The 27,992-nt window shown below is 40.2% G+C and overlaps 1 protein-coding gene across 1 annotated transcript in view; it reads left to right on the top strand.

The window, feature by feature from the left end:
• LOC145406678 (DBH-like monooxygenase protein 1) overlaps positions 1-20,325 on the top strand; it is a 60,702-nt gene extending 40,377 nt beyond the window's left edge. The window contains exons 9-13 of the mRNA XM_080277774.1: positions 11,181-11,356; positions 12,939-13,082; positions 16,503-16,677; positions 18,592-18,766; positions 19,618-20,325. Coding sequence (XP_080133900.1) covers positions 11,181-11,356; positions 12,939-13,082; positions 16,503-16,677; positions 18,592-18,766; positions 19,618-19,746 — 799 coding nt within the window. The 3' untranslated portion in view covers positions 19,747-20,325. The remainder of the gene's footprint in view (positions 1-11,180; positions 11,357-12,938; positions 13,083-16,502; positions 16,678-18,591; positions 18,767-19,617) is intronic.
• Positions 20,326-27,992: the final 7,667 nt, after the last annotated feature.

Raw genomic sequence — 27,992 nt, 5'->3', positions numbered from 1 at the left:
CACCCTTTGTTCTCATGTTCCTTTTCCTGCTTTGCCTTCAGCGACAACGTCCCCTGAGTAATAGGATTGTTCTGAATGGAAAATAAAGAATATAAATTTAATAATAATAATAATAATAATACCAACTACCAACAACAACGACAAAAACAACAACAACAACAATAATGATAATAATAATAATAATAATAATAATGATATTAATACTGTAATAATAATGATAATTTTATAATAATAATAATGGTGAAAGCTAGTATTTTGTGTGGTTGAAGGCAAGGTGATGTCATGTGAAAGACTGGCCAGTAGAAAGACGGAGGAAATTAGTGTTTTGAGACACCGAAAAGAACACGTTTTGCACAAACGCAGCGTGATATATATAGATAGATAGATAGATAGATAGAAAGATAGATAGATATAGATATAGATAGATAGATAGATAGATATAGATATAGATAGATAGATAGATAGCTATATCTATCTATCTATCTATCTATCTATCTATCTATTTATCTATCTATCTATATATATATCTATATATATATATATATATATATATATATATATATATATATATATATATATATATACATATCCACAAAATGTTAGGTGTTACTTTTTGAGGTGATTGTGATGCAAGCACGGAAAATGAGTAGAAAAGTTGAGGGTGCAATGTTGACGTGTATGTGTGTGTGTGTATGTGTGTGTGTGTGTGTGTGTTAACCAGTTAAAGCTTAGGACATCCACAAGCTATGTTTGACGGGCAACATTCATCATATGAGTTTTTATCCAGTCCAAAGGGAATACATTTCCCAAATTTCACTTGTCAGGCCTGTGGCGTTAGAAATACAGATAACAGGCCAACGATCCTTGACGAGGTTATCTGTTGGCAAAAAAGCTAATTCTGCTTAGCTATAACCAACATGTAAGAGTAAAGTACAGCAGAGAGGAAGGCTCTTCCCCCACCCCACAACACCATCCGGTAAAACCGGCAGAGAAAAAATAGGGGAAAAAAAAAAAAACATGCTTGTTCGAAAGAACGGGGCTTCAGTTTTTTTTTATTATTATTATTTTTTTAGGAGAGGTAGAAGCGGAACAGCTATACATTATGTAATTTCTAGTCAACAGATCTGTAATAGAAAAAGCATACCCGATCGCCGAATGTTCTCAAGATTAAGCAAACATCTCACTGTCGTAAGCATACACTAACGTGGAAATAACCACATTCAGTTAGGTATGGCCTATTGTCTCGAAATATTTGCCTTACCGAATTTTAAACCTATAAATAGTTATTACAATAAGTACTGTTGCTGGAAGTTTGTTCCACAAGTCCTCTACGCAAATATCGAAATAATTACTTATATTAGTGCTGCATTTCTTGCTTTTGGGCTTCATCCTGTTATTTCTGGTTACAGTATCATTCTGTACTTCGAACAAATTATGCTGTTTAATATCGTAGAATTTGTTAAAAATTTTAAATACTTCTTTAGACCTCACTGACTCGTCGATTTCAAAGAGAAAACATATTTGGTATATTTAGTCGCTCTAACGCAGCATAAATGTCGAGGCGATGGGATCATTTCCGTGGCTCTGCGCTGCGCTCTCTCGAATTTGTCTTCGTCCTTAATGACGTTTGTGGATCAGTGCTGCACACAGTATTCTGGGTGTGTAACTAACGACGTATAAAATATAAGACATTGCATCAGGTGTTTTATAATTGAAGTTCCTTGTGATGAAGCCAAGCATTTTATTTTGCCTTGTTACTGACTGCTATACAACGCTTTGAGTTTTTGAGTCTATTACTGATAATAAATCCGTTTAAATTCCCACCTAGGAAAATTATGTATCTCATTTTTCCTTCAGGTATTCCAGTAAACTCTTCCTGTCTCTTAGTTTACAGACTGTTGTTTTATTATAGTCGCGGCGCATGACTCTGAGGTTGTCACTAACGTACCCTGGCAACCTACCATTCAGAAGTGCGTCCGATTTCGTATATACACGAATCATATTACTATGCACGAATATATCATACACGAATATTATTACATATCAACATATACACGAATCACATGTGTCTCATATTATACACGAAATCGAACGCACTGTTGAGGGGTAGGTTGCCAGGGCACAATAATAACGACCTCAGAGTCGCGAGCCGTGTCTATAGTTATCTGTTAGCTGTTTGACAATAATACTGTCATGTTCATATCTTTCTGCTGCCCTCTTCACTACGATGTGAGAGTATTGGGATTTACTGGGCTCGCGCGATCGTGGTGTGTGTGTGTGTGTGTGTGTGTGTGTGTGTGTGTGTGTGTGTGTGTGTGTGTGTGTGTGTGTGTGTGTGTGTGTGTGTGTGAACATAATATTTACAGCAGTATTATTCTAATTTTAATGAAAACTGGTGGATGTGTTGAGAGTCAGCCAAAAGGTCAAGGCTACATGACATGGACAACTTAAACAGTTTTAGCCGATTAAACCCAAACTTGATGGAAATGTTGAGGGTAAGGCAAGAACGGTGATACATACAATTACATAGGAAGTACAGATAATAGAAGGCCTATTACCCCATAACGAGGTTATTTATTTAAAAAAATAATAATAATTTTATTACGATACAACTTAAACGTGTGTGAGACATGGATAGAATAAAGGAGGGCTCTCCCTCACCCACCACATCATCCAGTAAAATAACCAGCAGGAAAGAAAGCCAGAAAACACTATGCTTCTTAGAAATAATATGTATGGAAATTTTTATACGGAAAGAAGTAGAAAAGTTATGCTCTAGGCAATTTCTAACCTCAGATCTGAAAAAGAACCATAATTATACGATCGCAGAATGTCCTCATAACCAAGCAATCGTCTACCTGTCGTCAGCGTGCACGTCAGTCTGGAACTAAAAAAAAACACTCTTATTTGTGGCCTACTCTTTCGAAATAATTATCTAGCTGGATTTTCAGTGTATCTACAGTTTTTGCACAAACTACTGTTGCTGATAGTTTACTCTGTTCAACTGCGCGAATACTGTTTTAGTGCTGCATCGCTTACATTTGAATTAGCCCCATTATTTCTAGTCACAGTCTACTTATGTATTTCGAACAATGTATAATATCTTACGTCGTTGGATTTTTAAAAGAATTTTAACTACTTATATCAGGTATTTTTTGTCTTTTTTTTTTTTTTTTTTTTTTAGAAAGAGAGAGAGAGACATATTTAGTTTCTTTAGACATTCTTCGTATGGTAGATATAACAGTGACGGTATCATTTTATTAGTTTTTCGCAGTAGTCTATCGAATATTTCTTCCCTAACCCCTTAATCGCGGGGATGTCGGAAGCGCGCCGTAACCGTCCTGCGGGGATAATCGCTCTCCGACTGACTTTTTAAAAATATTTTCCAAAAATCAGTTATTAGTCCTAGAATATTATAATTATAAATTCCTATGGTACATACCTTCAGCTTTCCCCTGGGATGTTTGTTGTGCCTTCGTCGACTACCGTAGGACTTGTGGAGACTTCTGAAGTTGGGTAACGAAGTCTTCACTTTACACTTCCCGATACCCCGTAATATGGTTACCACTGCCTGATATTATCACTACAAACACTATTCTATGAATTTCAAGTAGTTTGGAATCCATACTCAAAAAAAAAAAAAAACACTGTGGAAGCAATGTAAATTACGAGCGTGTACCAGCTTTCCACCCACACTCGTTCCCTGCTGGTATTCTGAGGCGGAGCTGTCATTCATTATTTATAAACACACTCACACTTTATATTCCTAGTACTGTATTACACTTATTTATATATACAATATTTATCTATAAGTTTCCTTCACTACTAGTAGTTTATTTTCACTCCAGACATTCACTTTCTCGTTCAGTAAACTAGCGTAGAGAGCGAAGCTTTCACTTTCACTGTCATTACTCCAAGTATTTATACTCTTATTCTTATATTAGTAATTATCTACATTTCTATTTACATTTTCTATTTTATTTACATTATTTGCATATCAATTTTATTCACACTATGTTATGCACTGTCACTTGCAGTAACTAAGGGCTCATTTCCTTTGGAGCCAGGATGAACTTGGGACACTGAAGCACTCGTACTGGGAGTTTCTGTCATCATTTCCTCCACTGGCTTATCACACGATTTACCAGAAAGATCATAGTCACTGTCCATCATTATCATGGACAAATTAGCCAGTTCATGTTCCACAGCAGAGTCACTTAGTCCTTTACCCCTTCCCACACGAGGTTTAGTAGGAGTAGAGGTCACAGGGCCCTTTGCAGTGGGCTACGAAGCGGCAGAAATGGAGGGGCGCGAATCCGATATGGTTTCACCTCGAAAGATGACAGTAAACTGAATGATATGGCATATTATGGGCAGGGAAGGGTTGACAATGTCAGCGTGGTGACAGCTGCTAATTTATATGCAGGAAGGAATAAGAGTGTGATTTTGATTGGTGATATGAATGGTAAAGTAGGGAATGTGAAGGTGGATGGAATAGTTGGTGAGTGGGGTGTGCCTACAGAGATAGATGAGAATGGCAGTGCGTTAGTGGACATTTGTGCTGGGAGGGGGTTGGTGATAGCCAATACCCTCTTCAAACACAAAATGATCCACAGGTATACATGGCGAGTGATGAGAAGGGTGGGTGGTGAACTGAATGAAAGGAAGGCAAAGACTGATTATGTGTGTGTAGATGAAAGGATGCGAAGATGTGTAATGGATGCAAGAGCTTATAGAGGTTGGGGGAGTGGACTTTCTGACCACTACTTGGTGGTGGCCAGAATTGAGATCCAAGTAAGATGGAGAAATAAAAGAAGGGAAGGACGGGAGGAAGGAGTAGTTGCAAGGAGAGTGGAAAGGTTACAAGAAGATGAGAAAAAAGCAGAATATAAGAGAGAAGTGGAGGAACGATTGGGTAAATATGAATTGAAGCAGATGGGGGACGTGGAAGGTGTGTGCAAGTTATTCACAGAAGAAATATGTGCAGCATGTGATGTGGTGTGTGGGGTGAAGAGAAGACGGAAGGGGGTGCGAGGAACAGCATGGTGGAATGAAGAGGTGAGACAGGCTGTGGCACAAAAGAAGAAAGCATACAAAGAATGGATGAGAAATAGGGGCATGGAAGAAATTGAGAGGTGGAAGAGAGAGTTATATGTAGAAAGGAAGAGAGAGGTGAAAAGAGTAGTATGAGAGAGTAAGAAGATAGTGCATGAGGAATTTGGAAGGAATTTGAGTGTAAAGTGGAGGGACTGTAAGAAAATGTTCTGGAAAGAGGTGAAGAGAGAAAGACAGGGTGGCAGTGAAGTTAGTAGGGGAGTGAAAGACAAAAATGGTAGATTAATAGTGGAGAAGGGAGAAAAAGTGACCAGATGGAGAGAACACTTTAAGGAATTGTTGAACGTAGAGGATGGAAGTAATGTGAGTATAAGTGGCTGGGGAATGGCTGGGAGATTGAGGGAGGTGAGAAGACAGGAAGAAATCAGTAGGATAGAAATTGTGGAAGCAATGAAGAAAGTCAAATTGGGGAAAGACCCAGGAATTGATGGAGTGTGTGGTGAAATGCTGAAGCATGGGGGAGAGATAGTAGTAGAATGGATGTGGAAGATGTGCAGATTGGCCTGGGAGGAAGGTAGAGTCTCGGAAGATTGGAAGTCAGGTATAATTATTCCCTTGTACAAAGTAAAAGGGGAAAAAGAAGTGTGTGGTAATCATAGGGTATTTGTCTTTTTAGTGTAATAGGAAAAGTGTATGGTAGGGTACTTATTGACAGAGTTAGGGAAATGAGAGAGGAATTAGTTGGAGAAGAACAGGGAGGCTTTAGGAAGGGAAGAGGTTATGTAGATCAGATATTCATTCTTAGATCTTTAGTGGAAAAGTTTTTAGAGAAGGGAAAGAAGTTGTATGCGGCCTTTGTGGATATGGAGAAAGCATATGACAGGGTGGATAGAAAAGGATTGTGGAAAGTATTAAGAATATATGGAGTAGATGGGAAGTTGCTGAATCCTGTGAAGAGTATGTATGGTGGTGCTAAGGCTGCAGTGCATGTGAATGGTGAAGTGAGTGAATTTTTCTCTTTGAAGGTTGGGTTGAATCAGGGATGTGTCATGTCTCCATGGTTGTTCAATCTGTACATGGATGGGGTAATAAAAGAGATACAAGGTAGGGCAGTGGATGTTGGAGTGGCCCTAGTGAGAGAGGGTACTGTTTGGAAACTCCCTGTACTGTTGTTTGCAGATGCTGTTGTTAAGTGAAGACGAAGGGGAGCTTGGTGGATGAGTTTGGGAGAGTGTATAAGAAACAGAATCTAAAGGTGAATGTAGGGAAGAGTAAAGTGATGGTCTTTGAGAGAGGGGAAGTCAGTGAATGTACAGTGAGATTGGATGATGAGGAAATGGAAAGTGTGAGTACGTTTAAAGTAATCCCTCCAATATCCGGATGCCCATTTTCTGGACATCCCCAATAACCAGACATTTTCGTCCCGGGATCCAATATTCCCAAAATGGGCCAAAAACCACAAAAAATTAAAAAAAAAATCTGACTTTTTTCCCACCCATAATTTGAAATTGCCGCATGGCGCCAAACAGCTGTTACACCATGGTCCCTTCATCCCTTCCTTCCTTCCCCTCCCCCCTCCCCTTTCAGGGTTGCCATTTGGTATTTTTCAATACCAAATGTGGGCCAATTTGGTAATGAAAAATTCGTTTGGTAATGAATCAGAATAATACAATACCAAACGGATTTTTCACATGTATGAGGATACACAGGATTGAGATGGTGGATTGTTTGCTCTCTCTGATTAATTTGGTAGCCTATATAGCGTGATAATAATCAACATGCTGTTAACTATAAGAAGAGTGATTACATGTATTTCCACTTGTGTATATAATTAGTGAAGAATAGATGCTAGTTTTACGAATTTGGTAATGAAAGTTAAAAATGCTAATGAAAATTGAGGAGTTTGATAATGTGGCTGTTGCGATCTGGCAACTCTGTTACCCCCGCCATCATCAACAGTCACAGCCTAACTCCGATCAAGAGCAGATGCTTATAGCAATGCAAGACACAGGTGCACGTTTTTGTGAATAAACAGTGAATGAACTGCAATACCTCGCCACTAGAACACATGGGAATTTACAATGTTGTGCAGAGTTAAGAAATTAGAATTTAGAGTGCAAAAGGATTAACTGTGGACTGCAAACTGGTGGTTCAAACCAGTCCAGGAGCCAGGGACTTGTTGTAAGTACCCAGAATGTTTAATATTGTATAAACTCATCTCTAAAACCTCATTTTATGGTTCTTTGCATTTATTTCAGTATTTTATGTCCCTTATTGGTGTGATTTGGGTCTTAAATAGGTGCTATGCATGTCCAGAGGGAGTTTTATAGGTGTTTTTCTGAGTTAGGGTCCATAAGTACAAGTCCAGGAGGATGGGGCCCAATATCCAGACAGGATCACTATCCGGACATGCCTTTGGCTCTATTACATTGGATCACTGTACTTGGGGAGTGTGATGAGTAAGGATGGAAGAGTGGAGGGTGAAGTGCTTGAAAGGGTACAACAAGGAAGAAAGGTTGCTGGTTCCTTGAAAGTAGTGATAAGAAACAGGAATGTGAGCATGGAAGTGAAAAAGTTACTACATGACAGTATTGTAATACCAAGTCTAATGTATGGAAGTGAAGCTTGGACGTTGTTGGAAGGACACAAGTCAAGAGTGAGAGCAGTGGAAATGAGTTATTTAAGAGGAGCCTGTTGAGTCACATGGAGAGACAGGCTAACAAATGAGAATATAAAGGAGCGTTGTGGTGTGGATGTGGATGTGATAGGAAGTGTTAGGAGGAATACACTGAGGTGGTTTGGCTATGTGGAGAGGATGGAGGGTGAGAGACTGATGAGGAGAGTGTATGTGAGTGAAGTGGAGGGGGGAGAGGGAGGGGGAGGCCGAGGATGAGATGGAGGGATGGAATGGAGAGGTATATGAGAGAGGGTGGTGTGAGTTGGGAGCAGGGCAGTGAAATGGTGGAGGACAGGGTGACGTGGAGGTGATTTGTTTGTGGCCACCCCATATGGGATTAAGGTGCCTGTCATTAGATAGATAGATAGGAATGACTGGCAGGAAATCTAGACAATATACAATAAATTAGGTAGTTCCAGGTGAATGTAAATATCACTTAGGCTTCTCTCTTCCTTTCTTGTATATATTTTTATTACTAGAATAGGTCATACGGCATATTTCAATGGGAAATAAACAGGGAAAATCAGTGAACGAGTGCACGTGGGGTGTTGCCAGGTGATAATTAGCCCATTCCAGGTGTATGGCAGTATCAATTACCTTTTCTCTTTTTTTTTGTATATTATTTTGTTTAAGAATAGGGCATAGGGCACATTTAAATGGATGAAATGAGTGTAAAAATCCGGGCAGGATATGCGTAGCGCGGCATGGCTGGGCAGGCAGAAGGAGAGGGTAATGGAGGGGAGGTAAGGAGAGGAGTCAAGGACAGGGGAAAAATGGTTAAACTGTCAACAATGGGTGGGAGTACAGATGACATTAGCAGTACTGACTATAGCTGGACACTGGCAGTACTGACAGATGATACAAGCCACCACTTGAAAGCCCGGGCGAATTCAAAATAGCACAGAATCACAGAAGTGACGAACTGCAGTATGATCTCTTGTGCCCGAGCATCACGAAAGTGATGCCCCGCAGTTAAGGGGTTAATATCGTTTGGGGACGCTGTAGGTGTGGTCCAACTTATGACACATGAAGTTCAGATATTATATCGGGTGTTTTGTGCTGGAAGCTCCATGCAGTGAAGCTGAGCATTTTGTTTGCCTCGTTACTCACTACTGCGCACTGCATAAAGGATTTAAGATCGTTACTAACAGTAACTTCTTGATTTCTTTCGTCCTTTACTACCGTCAGTGGAATACCAAGCATGCAATACTCATATATAATGTTTTTGTTGCAGGAGTGCATTACTTTACATTTATTTATATTAAATTTCATCTACTGTTTTTCACTTCATTTTAATTAGTCTATTTTGAGAACAGTCAGTCAAAGGTCAAGATCACAGAGAAAGACCAGAGTTGATGATCACACGACAAGGCCCACGTCAGCAGTTCTGATCCAACTTTGATCAAACTTGGTGGAAATGTTGAGGGTCAGCAAAGGATGAAGATATTTAAAAAGTGACAGGGCAAGGTCAAATGTTCGACCCAATTACCCAGACAACTATTATTCGATATGAAACAAGCACTGCGGAAGGATTAAGGGTCAAAAAAGGATTGAGAAAAATGGGTCAAAGGGCAAGGTGAACTGCAACAATTTTGATCTGGTCTGAACCTCAGCTGGTGAAAGAGTTGAAAGTCAGGCAAGAGTGACGTGATTCAGTTTTGAGGACAATCAGTCGTTGAAGGTCAAGGTCACAAGGCAATGTTAAATGCTAGGCCCTTAGACCAACTGTAGAGGGTGGACCTTGCACTCCCTGAATCCTCCTTCTTGTTTTAGTTTATTCTTGCCACTCTGGACAGTTTTATGAAGCTTCTAAATTATGTCTAGCAGTGCAGGATGTTACTGAAGCCTGTCAAAACTCCAGTTCACAGTCAACACAGGCCTAATGAAACTATCAAGTGGTAGCAAGAATATAATTAAAAAGAAATGAGGACGTTAAGTTACTGTGCCTTCTACATTCCTGTAATTATCCAAGCAGATAAAATAAATCAGAGTCACTATCATGAGATAAGGCCAATCAGTTCAGAAATAAAGTCATGATACAGAAATAAAGTGATGATACAGTGGCACCAAACGTTGGTAAGAACAAGAACGCCTACATCAAGAAGAAACAGAGAACAAATATTTGAGAAATATCACTACTTTTCGAAAACACACGTTTCAGTTTCTTAAGCACTCCTTTATGACGATGTACTCTTGCTTTTACTGAGACTACCACTACATAAAATTATCTCCTCTGCATTGGTTTCGGTACCTGGTACGTTCCTGGCTATTCAGTGGTGTGTGCCGGGTTCAGTACCCTGTACACTCAAACTTTTACTTGTACAGTTTGAAATCTGGCAGTTGAAATTTGTACACTCAGACTTGCCTCTCTCTTCCCTTCCCATGTCAGCTGCGATGGCTGAGAATCCTGCCAGTCTACAGTTAACCAATGGTAACTGTTAAGGGGAGATATCTGCGCCTGCTTGGGTTCACTCATTTCAGTAACTGCATTATCATGGTTTAGACAACAGTAAAACACAGCAGCAGCTTTACAGAAAAAAGAAATGTTGGTCTTGTTAGTGGTGAGTGACAAGGGAGGTATCTTACAAATAAAGATGGAAAAGTAGAAGTACAACTACATAATGCATAAATCCATAGGAAGTTTCGCTTTAACATCGCCTAAAATTGGCATCTTTCCATCTTGAATGCTTTAGTTGTAGCATGAGATCACAACCAAAATATGGTGCTAGTCGCAAAAATTGTCACGGAAAGGACGTACAATAGAACTGCAGGAGGACGAAAATCTCCAACAGGTTAAGGTTAATGTACTGTAGTTTTGTTACCTTCAGGCAGAGAGTAAAGTGTTTTCTTCCTCTGAGAACAAACCACTTCCATGTATTGCTCAGAAATTTTTAACAAAACAATGACAATGTAGTATATCAATAATAACTATGAACTAATTTTTTCGAAGATATTTGGTGTATAAGGCAGTGAAACACAGCCACAGCAAACTGAGATGAGGATAGTGAAATGGATGACTATTCTTTCCTTGAGGGACAGGTTACACAGTGCAGCAATGAAGGAACACTTTGGCATAAAATGCATTAAAGATGCTATGCAAACGAGACAACCGAGGTTTTATGGATATGCAGAAAGAAAGGAAGAGATTTACTGGGTGACGAGCAGTATGAATATGAATGGTGAAGGAAAAGTACCAAGGGGAAGACATAGGAAGACATGGTGTGAGGTCTTACATAAAAACCCCTGGGTAATGGAGCTAACCGGAGGTGCAGAAAAAGACTGAGCAGTCTGGAGAGCAGCCATCCTTTGACCAAGACTTCACATGCTAGCATGACCAACGTCTTGAAATATGTAGTGTAAATGTATTGTTACATGTTATCATTAATGTTCTTTCAGATTTGTTTCAGTGTTATGAGCAGTGGAAACCAATAACTGTTTGTGCCATCAGACAGGAGGAGGCTGCTAACCTCGCCTTGGGTCACTCCCTGATATTCTCATTGACGGTGCCGCCTCGCACCCCCTTCTGGCGTGCAGTGGGTCACTGTGCCTCTGAATGCACCGCACTAGCCATCCCAAGCCAGGGTGTCAACATATTCACCGTCTTCCTCCACGGGCACTACCTCGGTCAGTTTTTACTTCACTCAGCTTCAGTATTCAGTGCCTCTGCTTCACTGTGACTGCTTTAAAATACAGCGACTAATATTTCATGCTATACATTGGTGGAAAGAATTTACCTGCTCTTCTTTAAGCCACTGATTTTTCATGCTAAGGTTCTGTTATCAGGATAACTGGGGGGGTGTCTGAACTTTTTCGCTTCACACCTATTATATACCCTTGAAATGAATTAAATTATTCCCCTTAATTTCATTATATATTTTTTTTTTTTCTGGATAAAATTACTGGCCGACTGGAATGCCAGCACCAACATTCAAAAGCAAGCTTGTCTCAGCTAATCAGGGAAATATGATAGGTCTATGCAACAAAATGTGTGATTTTCCGTGTGCCTGAGAATCAGTCCAATGTTGCTGATATAAAGTATCTATTGGTTCATAATATGAAAATAAGTGAAGTGGACAGACACTAAAATGCTATACTCGTAGTTCTTGTCCAGATGTTTACAAGGCAGGACAGAGACTCAGAATCACCACACTCTGGCGAAACAGGAACCAGGTGCTGTAAATAATTTCATATATGGATCATCTCAGGATATCACCTTTCTCTCCTCGAATATTTTAAGTCACCATTAACCCCTAAGTGCCGGGTGACGGTTATATCTGACGTGAAATTGGTGGGTCGGGGGTGCCAGGGGATGACTATAACTGCAAGTGTTTTCATGCCACAGTTTGAAGTGGCCGCCATTTGATCTCATCACCAAAGGGTGGAGATAGTCTCTCAGCACCCAAGGCAAGCATACCTCAGTCATCTCTATAAGCCTGCCGAGTGTAGGATGTTTTTCTTAAGTCTCTCATCCAATTCATCCCTGCCTTACGTGAACCCTTGCCTCATCTACCCCTGCCAAGCCTCTTTCTAGGGATACTAGGAAAGAGCTAAGTGATAGTACAAGATGGCATGTCTTGGATGCAACTGTGTCTAGTATATCTAGTAATGGAGAAGTTATCACGTCCAGAGCAAAGTGAAAGTCAGTGCTATGCGCACATGCACAAATACAGCCTGCTCTGAGGCCAAAAAATATGTATATTCATCACGTCCTTACTTGTCAACACGATCACCAACAGACCTGTGGATGGTTTTATTCACAAGAAGAAGAGTTCGTGAGTAATATGCTTTTTCATTTGTTTCCCCAGTTGCTGTACTTTCTGAGATACTAAGGTTTGAAAACAAGCAACTTTGGGAAAACTGCCCATACTGAGAGGGCGACAGCGGTATAAACAGCTTGGCACGGAGGAGTTAAGAGAAATTACTTAAACTCTGATCTGCTGACACTATTTTCCCATTGCTTACATCTACTGTATATCTGAGAATTTGGCTGTGTTGTTGTTGGTGGTGGTGGTGATAATTTGAACTCTTCATCTCCTGTAGGCAAAAAGTAAATATATAAATAAATAATTAAATAAAGGGGAAAATTATCTCAAATTCCAGCTCTAAACTTCCTTTCTTAAATGCATGATTTGAAAACCCGTCTTGAAATATATAACTTACTGTTTCCTGAGACATTAGCTCTGTTACAACATTTGTGATACTGCAGCACGGGCCATCAGAGTTCGTCACTTTCGGGGCAACGTGGAGCTGCCACCCCTCATGGAAGACCTCAACTATGCCACCCACTTCCAGCAGTCCCACGTACTCTCCGAGGAGGTTAAACTAATGCCTGGGGATCACATTTCAGTTGGTAAGTATACAGGTCGTGGTCTAAGTGGCTTTGAAGGTTTTGTAACACCAACTAACGGATACTCTGTTACATCTACTCCCTCACTTACACTGATTTTATTCTACTCTTACTTCCTAGTCCTAAGCTTCGAAATAATCCCAAGCAATATTAGTCAGGTGCATGAAGAGATCTTGAGAAATTTGTATTTAGGTGGACATCATCCCACTCTAATTCATATATATATTTTTTTTCCACTGGGTGGAATCATGCCTTCGTAAATGACTGCCTTCTCAAGCACCCATTGATTACGTTAATTATGGTGTTATATCAAGCTGACGTTACATCCCCGAGCCTCAGACGGGATTAAGTGCCCACAACATGGCAACTGCCCTGATTCTCTTCCTTATTTCCTCAGCCAGAGAGACAATATCCCCAGCTAACAGAACCAGTCTAGTCTGTTCATCGATTTTGTTACTGCCGAGAACTGTAAGAGCCAAGTTAGGTTCATATGCCATGAACTCCTCCCAAACTGGCCACGATCTTATGTCAGTCACCCACGCTCCTGGTGCCGCAAAAATCATGAGAGCAAACTATTGGTACAGTGGGGCATCTACGTAGAAATGTGCCACGTAACTGTGGCTGAGAATGGCCACTCGATAACTGGGGCATGGATGACATTGGTGGTAAAAAAAATTTAAAAAAAAATGTTTACCTACACCTCTGCCTGAAGCACCAGTGGAATGAGGGGGAAAGCTAACAGGAAGTACGAGGAAAATGGGAGACTGAAGAAAAGGAAAATGATGGTCGCTGGTGTTTACCGCCAAACAACGTAGTCAAAGAGTAACCAAATGTGGAGAGGGAATGGGTCTTAGCAAGATAAAGGAAACATAAAAGGTAAAGCAACTGACATATGTTGAGGTATGAAGGGCCATAATTTGAATTCGAGAGGTACAGGGAAATTTAGTCGAGATACATAGGTGTAAAGTTTTTTTGTTAACCTCTTTGCACCCTCGTCCCCGATATGGGAAGGAACTAGGCGTTTTCAAAATTTAATAAAGAAGGGAACGCCGTGGTAGGGACCTATGAGCTTCGCAACTATGAGCCGACAGGCAGGGGGGCAGTGCGCCTAGTACCCTTCCAGCAAAATCCGTCGCGCAGGAGCTCTGGTCACGAAGGTGCTAATTACTGGTAAAATGATATATTGTGGGAGTAATCCATCAGAATAGCATCCTAAACAAATATCTTGGAGGCTTCATTAAATACTGAAGGTACTCATATGGTGACGACTGGTATTGGATGATTTTGTCGATTAGGATGAAAGTCTAAAGGTGGTCTGGACTCTTTGAAGTATGTGAGAGGTCTAGATTTTAAGGAAACAAGACCAAAACTAATGCGGCAGTAGGAGGAGAGGCGAGCATATTCTCGTGCACGTGCATTTAGTATGTAAATTCAACAGAACCTCTCTGTCCAACATTACATACATATAAAGAATAATATCGTTATTTTTAAGAAAATATTTACATTGTATTTGAATTCAGTATACCAAAACTTTTAACCAATGTTTATAAATTAATCTGACTGGTCATGCAACATATGATACGAACGAATTCTGACATGTTCTGCACAACACTTTACACCTCATTATCATTTAGTACTAGCCTCCAGTTGGTAAACAATGCACTTATGTAACCTACTGATCGTGTGTGTGTTTGTGTGTGTGTATATATATATATATATATATATATATATATATATATATATTAACAAATTTTTTCCTTTGATATAAAATGCATAAATAAATGATAAGAATGATAATATCGAGGTTCACTGTTCTTTATAAATGGCAAAGGCAGATTTTAAGTGTAATGTATCGATTCGCACACTCTTTAACCCCACCTACTTGTGAACTGGCAGGTAAAATGAGTACCTAGGGTAACACCTTGGGAGGTAACTGTGGTAACCAGGATACTGGGTGCATAATGCGCCACAGGCACAAAGGCCAATGTTACAGAGATGAGCGCCTCGGCAAAGCGCCTCGTGGCGTCTATCCCCGCCTTTACCATTTGATGACTTTGTCCAGGGAACTTATCTACCATGAGTGCAGAACAGCTGTCATGTGTGTGGAGGAGAGGGGGTTCTTACCACATACAACTGGCAAAAGAGGGCGTATGTGCGGGCAGGGTGGGGGTCTCACATACAATACCTAGTATAGAGGTTGCACTCACAGGCTCCTCGTCTAATCTAAACAAGGTGGACACAAAGGCTCCAAAGAGGGTGGAGTCAAAGGTTCTTGGTATCATCTAAACACTGGACTCAAAGGCTTTAAACAGGGTGGACACAAAAGCTTTTCTACTCGGGGTGGACGCAAAGGCTGTTCGTCTCATCTAAGCAGGGTGGACACAAAGGCTCTCTATTTCAGAACTTTCCTCTCACGGATTCCTTTCAGCCTCTCTCTTTTTGCCGGAATTTGCTCTCTCTCTCTCTCTCTCTCTCTCTCTCTCTCTCTCTCTCTCTCTCTCTCTCTCTCTCTCGTCGTCGTCGACGTCGTCGTCGTTATTATTCTGGTCATTTTTTGATCTGAAGTGTTGCATTCCTCCCCCATTATGACAGGCATACAACACCCGTCTAGCTTCACACCAACTCCCTTTCTGAATGAAAGAGTTAACTTGTAATCCAAGTGTTTGATGCTGCTCTGAAACTGTTTTTCTTATTATGTTTTCCCACTGTCTATGACCTCCAGCCTTATAAACTCAGTGTGTCCAGGCTTCTCGAAATAAACGCATATCCGGATTTGCCATTTTCTTTGTTCAGATCTCTTTTGAAAGGAAAAGTTTTGTAAGGTTTCAGTCCTGGGTTTTCTGTTCTCATAAAACAGGCATCCCAGTGAAATGAGACAGATCGTTCATACATCGCTGAAAACCCGGAATCCAGGCTTCACTTCACAAGCCTTTTTTCTTGTGTGTGTGTGTGTGTGTGTGTGTGTGTGTGTGTGTGTGTGTGTGTGTGTGTGTGTGTGTGTGTGTGTTTTCTTTCGTACTAGGGTACTACAAAGTTTCTGTTGCTGATAGTTCTTTGACTTTCGCATTTTCCTTTTCCTAGTTGTCTGGGTTTTACCTCATCCTATCATTAGATGAAGAAGAGATCATCTTGTTGATGATGATGATGATGATGATGATGATGACTGTACATTCTGTACTTCTTTTCAAGGTAAGTTAGATCCGATTATCAGGAAAAAGTCAGGTTGATGCTTCTGTTTCTCTTTTCGCTAGGTCAGGTTAGGTTACAGAATGACTGCTTAGATTAGGTTAAGTTAAATGGGAAGAAAGGAAATAATGGCGACGATGTTGATTCTCCTTCTTTGCTTTACGTCAAGATGAGTTAAGTGAGGTGAGGAAAAAAGATCTGGTTTGATAATGCTGGTTCTACTTGTTTTCCTGTTAGAGTGTGACTACGACAGCCGCAACAGAGATAATGCCACGTTCACTGGGTGGGGAACGCGGGACGAGATGTGCGAAGCCTTCCTCTACCACTATCCTCGCCTGGAGCTCGCCACTTGCCGCTCATCACCACACCCGGAGACTCTCAAAGACGTTTTCCGCCTAAAAAGCTTCCCTGAGTGAGTGTATCATGTCATTTGTTTATTGTGTCTTGTGTTATAGTGCTCTGAGTTGCTCTAATGAATGAACAGTCTCCACTTTCTGAATGTGCATTAAAAGGAGATCAGTTTTAGTTGAACTTGGATCCTTCTCTGGGCCGAAACTCTTGTATCTTCTCAGGTCAACACAGTCTTAGTATGGGAGCATAATTCACGCATTTGTGCACGATTTTCTAATATTCATAAAACCAAGAAGCGAGTACGTTTCTTCATTTCACAGGACAAGGCATCAGGAAACGGATAGGTAGGCAAATAATTATGACTTGATGCTAAACACAGATGTACACGCACTCAAAAAAGTATCGTTACACCTTGTGCGCGATACAAACTGACACCACGAATGAAACGTCATATAACAGCCTCCCTCCAGCCCTACCGAGACAGCTGGATTATTCAGTACGAAATTCATTGGACCCCCCTGTAACGATACTTTTTTGAGTGTGTGTACCTCGCCACACGCAATGATCCACACGTCACATACATTACTAGGAACCTGAACTTGGCCAACTATACAGCCGAACTTGAGGTAGGTGAACAGCGACGATATCAGGGGGTGGTAAGTGCTCTTCCCTGGTACACAGCCATTAACTTGGGTAGCACTTGTTTATGAAGTTAATGAAGCCCACATCTCACCCCTGTACCCAGTTCACAGCCACTGAGATACACATTACAACTTGCATCCCATACCTTGAATGTAGCCAGCAGTGATGCCAGCAAGCCTCACCTGGCAGCCATCAAAATGTGCCCACTCTCCCCACGCCTCAAATCGAACTGCCTTCTCTATAGCGTATTATACTCACAGTTTCAAAGATTTCACGAATTTTTAAAGTATTAGCATGTTGTATAGTGTTTTTTCACTAATCTGATTAGTAACAAAGGCTATTTGTAGCCTACTGATACTGCCTGTGGTACAGGATATGTCAATAAATAAACTTTTTCGTCTTAGAAGTCTTTTAGCACATTTATGTCACAGATAATCACACACACACATACACACACACACACACACACACACACACACACACACACACACACACACACACACACACACACACACACACACACACATCACTACTTTAGCTATAGTAAGAATTTTAGAACTTGAGCTATAGTTAATCTGGTAAATTTTTTTGCACATTAGGTTACAGCCAACATCAACGTTTTCTGGTAAGGCATCAACCCTGTGTGCGTTAGTCGTGCCAAACACATATTATGACGCCAACAAACCACACTTGAGTATTACAGTATTGAACTACATTGATTATATTCACGTAGACCACAGCCAAATATGTCTCGGCTGCGACACTACCACGCCACACAGCACGACATACCTTTGGTTACATTGTGAGAGTAATATATTTCTGTGTGAGTTATTCTGAAGATATTACGGTACGCTTTACATTACTTTGACTTAAAATTATATGGCTGTGTATAATCCATAACTAACATGATCATATAATTCGTATACTAAAGCGGATCTGATAGAGGCGTCAGTATCCCCTTATTTAATCTCTTTTACGTAGTTCCAGCATTGAATCAATAAAACATCACTCACTGAATCATTGTGACAGTAATTGTTTTGTGCTTTGGAAGAACTAGCAGACAAGCGAAATCCATTATACCTTGTGTTTGACCTAGGTGCGGCTAAACTGAGAGTAACAACATTGCGGATGGCCCACTCCCGGTAACTTCACTTGAGGGCCTTGGTTGAGCGCTGCAGTTTGTATCGCATTGCTTAAAACCCCTATCCTAACATGAATAATACTGCCTGGGGATAGCAAGAATAAAATTGGAAATGCAGTACCGAGTTCAAGATGTTAATGACCATCGTGCAATCATCAAGCATAGATCTAATCCTTTTTCTTCTTCTTCCAGAGACATGAACTGGGATGCCTATATTTTCAACCCCGAGGTGGGTGACGGACGGCGGTACCAGGAGGCGGTGAACTCGCTGCCCTGGGACACCCTCGACCGTCAGCTTATCAACAAGAAGGTCACATATGGCGACCACCTCATCAAGTGCCAGTATAACTATGGCATTTCCATGAGAGTAAGTCTTGACCTTTGACTAGTCAGGCCCTCAGACATAGCTTAATATTAATCCCTGTGACCAGAGATACAGCTAATCCAAGAAGGTAAGCCTTTGCCAGTTACCTTTAACTGGCTAGCCCCTATGTCCAGAGATCATTGTAATCTATTTGGCCTAACATATTGCTAATTCTGGCTAATCCCGTTGACTTGATGTAATATTAGTCACTCTGACTTAATGCTAATTCTTTTGACTGAACATAATAGTGATTCTTTGACCTAACATAATAGTAATTCTTTGACGTACGGTAACAATACTAATTATCCTCGACCTAACATAATGCTAATTCCTTTGACCCAGCATAATGCTTAGTGCTAGTACCTTTGATCTCACATATTGCTTATTCTTTTAACGTGACCTAATGCTAACTTCTTTTAATTGACAGAAGACTAATGCCTCTGACCTGACATAATAATAATCTCTTCGACCAACCATACTGCTAATTTCTTTGACCTGACAAACTGCTAATCCCTTTCATTTAGCATGATGTTTATACCATTGACCTAACATAACGGTACAATTACATTAGCCTCATTATGATACTACACTCTTTTTTTCCTTAACAAGGCACAGATTTTCGTCCTCTTTTCAGCAAATTTAGCGTATATCAATGACAGAATCGGACATTACTACGGCTCTGCATACTTTCATAGCATCTCGTCGTAACTGTCATCATATTTTAGTGTTCATCTGTTTTTACAACTCGGCAGTGAAGATGGAGGTCCGGCAATTTTACGCGAGTTTAGAGTAAAAGCAGTACAGTTGATGGTATCTCTCTTAGTTTCTATCCTAAATGGTGTTCTCTCTGGCAGCCGTCCACGAACGTGACCCGGTACCCAAAAGCGACACCTTACGTTCCTCCTGAAGACAAGACCTGTGCCCATGTCCACAAGTCCGCCGCCAACTCGGTGCGCTCCAATGGCCGTCCCTCAACCCCCTAGGCTGGCCTGGTCACCACCCTTTCCTCACAGTGATGCTGGCCCCCCTTGCAGTGTGAGGAGCCTGGCCCCCACCAGTCTGGTAGGGGTGGCTTCCTCACAATAGGGCCTGTATTTACTACATAGATTCTCTGAACCCCTTCACTTCAATAACATCTTTTGTATTTGTAAAGCAGTTGGCTACAATTTTCACGAGTCATGTGCGCTCTCAGCTGGAATACTGCTCACCCTTATGGAGTGGATGTGGAGAGGTTGTACTAAAACAACTGGACAAAATTCAGAACAAAGCTATAAGAATAATTAATAACGCTGCAGTATCAAATGAACTACTTCATCTACAGGTAAGACAGGGTGTTGGCTCTCTTGAATTATTTTACAGATACTCTTATGGCAAATGCTCAGAGAAAGTTGCATCCATTGTGCCACCTCTCCACGCCTTCCCCCGTGCTACACAGGTATCTGGTAACGCTCATGACTTGACTATCACACTGCCATGTTGCAGAACGTCTGCCTATTAGAATTCCTTTATTCCTCGAACTGCTTCTCTTTGGAACTTGCTTCCCTAGTTTAGTTTCCCTCCAACCTACAGCAAATCAACCCAACTGTTACAGATTTTTTATGACTGGAAGACACCTGGAATCTGGAGTATGGAAGTTTGTTTGTTTGTTTGTTTGTTTGTTTTTTGTGTTCTTTTCGTCTTATAAAAAAAAAAAAAAAGTACCATACATTTCACAGTTAAATCACGGTGCTCTGGACTCTTGTGTATTCTGTAACTTGCTTGGGATTCTTTATAAATACTTCTGATTTTCTGCTGAGAATGGCAGATTTTATTCGTAACTATAGAATATATTCATTATATATTCGTGGCTGTTTATATGTTTTATTATTATTATTATTATTATTAGTAGTAGTAGTAGTAGTAGTAGTAGTACTATTCTTGAGCCACGTAGACGAAGTTGATGGTCATTATTTTTGTACGAAATGTACTTTATCTGTGTGTCTGTGTCGAGAACTCAAATTTCAGAAAGTATTGCTTGTAGTGGGAAAAGTTATTAAGACTTGTATAGAGTCACAACTTGAGTTCACATGTCACTCAACCAGCATTGGGAGTCATCCAAGATGGATACATAATAGTCAAGGATTCATCAAACACCATTATTACAGTCTACCTGGCTCACAGATGGCGGGCAGTCTTGTTTTTTTTTTTTTTTATTGTCTGCCAGAGGGCATCAGGGCACTTGGTGCACAAAATATGTATATATATATATATATATATATATATATATATATATATATATATATATATATATATATATATATATGCAAAATAACCACAGGAGAAATGAAAGGAGCAACAGTGAGTACTTTCGTATATTACATCTTCAGACAGAGACAGAAACGTAGAGGGTAGAGGTCTTTTATGCACACCCGCAACAGGGAGTGGCACACAGAACAAAGCATGACCTGAATTTTTACCTGCGGCTTAACTTATGGTCACCTGCAGCAGGGAGTGGCACACAACAAAGGATGACCTGAATCTAAAAATGGGTGATGCACAGAACAATAGGTACCTTTCTTTTTTCTTCCTTAGGGATGCGCGTGAAAAAAGGGGGGGGAGGAGGAGGGGAGGAAAGGGGAGGGGGGGGAAGGGGGAAGGGGAGGGGAGGAGGGGAAGGGGGAAAGGGAGAGGAGGGAGGGAGGAGGAGGAGGAGGGGGAAAATACTGCTGCTTAACTTAAGACCTGGAGGATTAACGCTAGGTGTGTCCCACACAGGTGTGACTACACTACCAGGAGATGACAGGGAACAATCAGTTGTTAGTCTGGGGGATACTGCTTTAAAATTAATTCAGTTAACAATTTATCACACTTAAAATGACCATAGCTCATGTTTACATTCTTTTCATATGTGCCAGAAATTAGACAAGATTCTATTACATTTCTTTCATCCACTCTTTTTGATCTTGCTAGAATCTTAGAGCCTGCCCAGTCAGTATGGTGATCACTGGATGCTTTGTGCTGAAATAAACCACTGCTCTGTTGGGCTGTCCTTACACTGTATTTATGTTGTGAGTTTGTAGTTTCCAGATCTTTTCCAGATTGTCCTATGTAAAATTTGTTGCAGTTTTTACACAGGATTGTGTAAACAACGCCTGAATTACTGAAAGGGCTGTTCTTGATGAGGTTTTTTTTTTATGGTGTTCTCATATTTGAATACTACTTGTACATTGAGTTTCCTCAGTATGTGAACATCATCAAGAAAATTTTCATGGAAGGGGAGGACAAGGGTTCTTTGAATATTCTGGCGATCTGACTTATTAGTTTTCCCTTCAAGGAATCGTTTCTTGGCTGTATTGTGGCACTGAGTTAGTATGCTTTGTGGATATTTTAGCTTCTTTCCAATACTCTGAATCATTTTTAGTTCATCATTTAAAAATTCTGGGTCTGAAATTTAAATGCTCTTAAGTACATGGATATGAACACAGATGTTTTTACATTAACGTGATGGTTTGAATAATATTGCACATAAGACATAATATTTGTAGGTTTCCTGTATACCATTTAATTAGCTTGATAATGTTTTCAGAGGGAATACCATCACAAATGTCCCTGTTGATGATGTTTTAACTTTCCTGCCAAGCATTCTGGGTTGTAACACTGATGGTATTCCCTCTGAAAACATTATCAAGCTAATTAAATTGTGCATTGTGAACTCATCTTTTACCTTTGAAGGCAAATTTTACACACAAAAATTTGGTATGGCCATGAGTAATCCCCTCTCCCCAGTTCTGGCAAATATTTACATGGAATACTTTGAGAAACATTTACTGACCTCCATAAAGGAGCAAAACATAGTTTGGCTCCGATACGTTGATGATATCCTGTGCTTCTGGCCTAACAGTCTTCCCATTGATGAATTTCTCCTGAAATTAAATTCGTTAGGTCCATCGATTAAGGTTACTCATGAGATGGACATGGATAATGAATTGCCATTTTTGGATGTAAAAGTTATCAGAGACCAAAATGTTTTGAAGACTAAGGTATACAGGAAACCTACAAATATTATGTCTTATGTGCAATATTATTCAAACCATCACATTAATGTAAAAACATCTGTGTTCATATCCATGTACTTAAGAGCATATAAAATTTCAGACCCAGAATTTTTAAATGATGAACTAAAAATGATTCAGAGTATTGGAAAGAAGCTAAAATATCCACAGAGTATACTAACTCAGTGCCACAGTACAGCCAAGAAACGATTCCTTGAAGGGAAAACTAATAAGCCAGATCGCCAGAATATTCAAAGAACCCTTGTCCTCCCCTTCCATGAAAATTTTCTTGATGATGTTCACATACTGAGGAAACTCAATGTACAAGTAGTATTCAAATATGAGAACACCATCAAAAAAAAACTCATCAAGAACAGCCCTTTCAGTAATTCAGGCGTTGTTTACACAATCCTGTGTAAAAACTGTAACAAATTTTACATAGGACAATCTGGAAAAGATCTGGAAACTACAAACTCACAACATAAATACAGTGTAAGGACAGCCCAACAGAGCAGTGGTTTATTTCAGCACAAAGCATCCAGTGATCACCATACTGACTGGGCAGGCTCTAAGATTCTAGCAAGATCAAAAAGAGTGGATGAAAGAAATGTAATAGAATCTTGTCTAATTTCTGGCACATATGAAAAGAATGTAAACATGAGCTATGGTCATTTTAAGTGTGATAAATTGTTAACTGAATTAATTTTAAAGCAGTATCCCCCAGACTAACAACTGATTGTTCCCTGTCATCTCCTGGTAGTGTAGTCACACCTGTGTGGGACACACCTAGCGTTAATCCTCCAGGTCTTAAGTTAAGCAGCAGTATTTTTCCCCTCCTCCTCCTCCTCCCTCCCTCCTCTCCCTTTCCCCCTTCCCCTCCTCCCCTACCCCTTCCCCTTCCCTCCCCCTCCCCTTTCCTCCCCTCCTCCTCTCCTCCTCCCCTCCCTCCTTTGTCACGCGCATCCCTAAGGATGAAAAAAGAAAGGTACCAATTGTTCTGTGCATCACCCATTTTTAGATTCAGGTCATCCTTTGTTGTGTTCCACTCCCTGCTGCAGGTGACCATAAGTTAAGCCACAGGTAAAAATTCAGGTCATGCTTTGTTCTGTGTGCCACTCCCTGCTGAGGGTATGCATAAAAGACCTCTACCCTCTACGTTTCTGTCTCTGTCTGAAGATGTAATATACGAAAGTACTCACTGTTGCTCCTTTCATTTCTCCTGTGGTTATTTTGCATACATATCTTCACGGTGAAGTGAACTCTCTGCATGCATATTATATATATATATATATATATATATATATATATATGGATGGTCTCTGCCCCTTCAGTCGCATAACTGATGATCGTTTCAGGCCGCCTTGTACCACCGTGAAGGCTCTGACTTACGTATATTGATCTGTTTTTTCACCTGACGGAGCCGGGCCACTAATGAGCCTTAGTTATGAGGTAGAAATTAGTCCTTGGCTACTAGTCAGAACAACCCATCTCTCAAGCTACATCTGGCCATCAACGGGGCTGAAAGGTAGAAAAAAAAATACATGCAATAGATCCATGGTTTAGTGTCTTAATTTCACAGCCGAGGAATAGTTTACATTAAAACTATACCCACATATTGACATTTTCTATATTGGCATGATAAAACAGTTGTGGCCAACAGTTTTACTTTTTCACAATAAATAGAAATTATATATATATATATATATATATATATATACCATTCGCACCCAGTGTCCTCAATATAGGACGGAACTGGGTACTTTCAACATTTAATAAAGAAGGGAACCCCCGGGTTGTGACCTGCAAGCTTCGCGACTATGAGCCGACAGGTACGCTTACCAGCCTTCCAGCAAAATCCCTCGCACAGGAATTCCGGGACCCACTGTGATATATATATATATATATATATATATATATATATATATATATATATATACTTTTTATTTGTAATCTGCACAGCCATACATATATATATACAAATATGGCTTAGTTTTTATTTGTAACGTGCACAGGCATATATATATATATATATATATATATATATATATATATATATATATATATATATATATATATATATATATATATATATATATATATTCAAATATGGCTTAGTTTTTATTTGTAATCTGCACAGCCATATTTTTCTTCTGACATTTACTTTCAAGTGTTTTTGTTATTTCTTTGGGTGCAGTATGTATTTAGCTTACAAATAGGTGTGATTTTTCTCTCTGACTGGGAGATTGCCGTCACTCTGCATGCATTAAGGGAGAGGGTGTCATATTTAGCACAGAAAAGGCAGTTCACAAATAAAGTGTCAAGCAGTTACTTTTGTTGTCTTTTCTTGCACCTCTTACCACACCAAGGCTCGTATTCCGACGGTTAAGGCAGCTTTCTAACACCTCTTCCTTACCCGTTTATTCTTTGATACGATTGGCTAATACCTTTCTGTACGTTATTTATGCATAGTATGGTGATGCCAGACTGATCTTAGTAACACAGAAGACGGCAAGGTGTAATAGGGAAAATAAATCACTTAGAAAGAGGTATAAGAGAACTTCCCAAACCTACTAGAATACGGGCTTTGAATTCGAAGTGACCACTGCCCTTCATTAACTTCACCGAGATATAATTACAATACAAATTTTCCTGTATTATTCTTGCATAGCCATCAGTCAGCTATCTCGTCAGTCGATTGTACCGTCAGTCACCTCAGCTGACAACGTGATCCCCGCACCCCTCGACGCACGGTCTGTCAAAATTTATTCAGAAAAAAGGAGTGACACCAGTAGGCTTTGCTGGAAAAGGAGGGAGTATGTGAATAACACTAATAAACAGGTATATTAAAGAGAATCAAATAAGTCCTACACTGACGAGCCCGCCCTTTCACTGGTAGCCGGGTCAGGGACATCATTATGTAAAGATGCTTCATATAGGAAAAAAAGAAGAAGAAGGAACAGACAAGAGAGCCCTACATCCGCGAACACCAGATGATCTCAGGCCGTATATATGACTTTTCTTTGTGACTTTGACCTTCGACATATTCCTCTCAAAATCGGATGTCAGTTCTTGCCTAAACATTAACCTTTCCACCAACCTTGGTTCAGATAGACCAAGATGTTCAGAGCTGACGTTGCCTAGTGACTATTATTCTCTCTCTCTCTCTCTCTCTCTCTCTCTCTCTCTCTCTCTCTCTCTCTCTCCCCCTGTGACTTAAACCTTTGACTAATTGTTCTTAACATCGACCCTCCATATCTCTTTTTAAACCTAGTCCCAATCTTAAAGTTTAGTCTGCATTGACTAGAAACTGTTTAAGTTGACACTGCCATGTGACTGACCTTTTGTTAAAAAAAATAAATATAAAAAAAAAAAAAAAAAAAAAAGCCTTTTGGGTGATCCTCGTCTCATCCACTTGGTTTGATCCAACTCAGATCGAAGCTCTTTTAGTTTAGTGTACACATAAACACACGAATCGAACTCTCATCTTGCCATGAGGCCCTGACTTGTTCTCAAAATTGAATCCCTTTGTTCTTGCCTGACCCTTAACATTTCCAAAGTTTAAAATAACTTGTGTAAACATGTTGAGTTGACCTTGCCCTAAGAGGTATTTTTTCTACAACAGTAAGTTTACCCTGCTTCTTTGATGACCTTCACTCAGTCCACCAAGTTTAGTTCAAATCGGATCAAAACTGTTTGAGTTAACTGGGTAACAGTCACACACACGAATGGAACTTGACCTTCCCTGTGACCTTGACCTTTGACTAAGTGTTCTCAGTATTGAAAATCACTTCATTCTTGCCTAACCCTCAACCCCTCCCCCAAGTTTGGTCAAAATTGAGTAAAACCTGTCTTAAGTTAATACTGCCGAGTCAGCATTTGACCTAACCTTGTGACCTTGACCTTTTGACCGACTGCTCTAAAAACAGTAGGTTTCCTCATGGGCTGTCTTCCAATCCTTCCACCAAGTTTCGTTGAAATTGGATAAAATCTGTTTGAAATATTTTTTAACACACACACACACACACACACACACACACACACACACACACACACACACACACACACAATTCGTGCGATCGCACACCACTCAAAACAGTACCCGTACTCGCTTTGCGCGTCACGGGTATAAGGAAATAATCAGAGCTGTAGCAGATTAAACGCAACTCAGAATGATTGGTTACGAAAAGTCAGCCTCTTTAAAAATTGAGGAAGAGTGTCGTAACTGGCGTGAAGAACATACTGACTTCATCCCTTTCCACCCTGCCGGCCTCTCTTTTTTGATGACTTGTTGATAATATGACCATTAGTAGCCAGTAAGATGCTATTCAGGCATGGAAACACCAAGAAACTAGAGATAAAGTGACCGGTAATGAGAGATAAAGTGACCAGTAATGCTAGAAACGCTCTTTGCTTAGTGATACAATCTGAACAACACGAGTATTTTATATATAACCAAAGCCCATTAATAACGGTTCACCAATACTCCTGGCACTGAACTTTTGTGGCTTTTCTTTTGCCCGTACAACATGGTATCCACCGAGTAACACCAGGGAACAATGGTGATTGATGGCCTGCCTGAAATCTCTGGTATTTTTCCTCCGGCATGATGCAACTGACTCTGGAACCTGTGAAAGGGCGGATTCCCCAGATATATACTGAACAGTGTTTTTCACATACACCTTACTCTTCCATCCTGGAGTGTCATTTGTAACACTCTCCTGGTGCTGTTAGTTGTGCTCTTGAAAGTCATCCCTCTTCCCAGTCATCGGACTAAATCTAGGCTAACCAATGCACCACCGACTCCCACCTAAGAGAAGGGAGTTAAGACAAAAAGTAACATGGAGAGTCAACCCCCTGAATCAAGTGACTTTTCTTTTTACTCCTGCTGCTTCCAGGCCAATACATTATACTGTCTCTCGTACTGAAGGGATTAAGGACTCCCTCAGTTCGAAAAGTCACTCCCAAACTGAATAAAAAGACTCTGAAAACAGCACAAATTCTCGTGAAGTGCTTGACCTCTTCATTTTTAGTTTATTTTGCCACTACGACAGTCAGTTTGTTTTCATCTGACCGAACAAGGCCACTCCTATATTTTTTAATGCTCAGTAGTGATTGTGCAATATTCGATAACCCTTCGCTATAAGACAGAAATGGATCTTCTTGGTTACTAGACAAATCAACTTTCCAATCTGAGAACA

This window comes from Coenobita brevimanus, chromosome 71, assembly GCF_032717465.1.
Source record: "Coenobita brevimanus isolate Jiangsu-jjx chromosome 71, ASM3271746v2, whole genome shotgun sequence".
NCBI classification, from domain to species: domain Eukaryota; kingdom Metazoa; phylum Arthropoda; class Malacostraca; order Decapoda; family Coenobitidae; genus Coenobita; species Coenobita brevimanus.
Note: the sequence above shows the minus strand (reverse complement) of the source record. Positions and strands in the feature narration are given on the sequence as shown.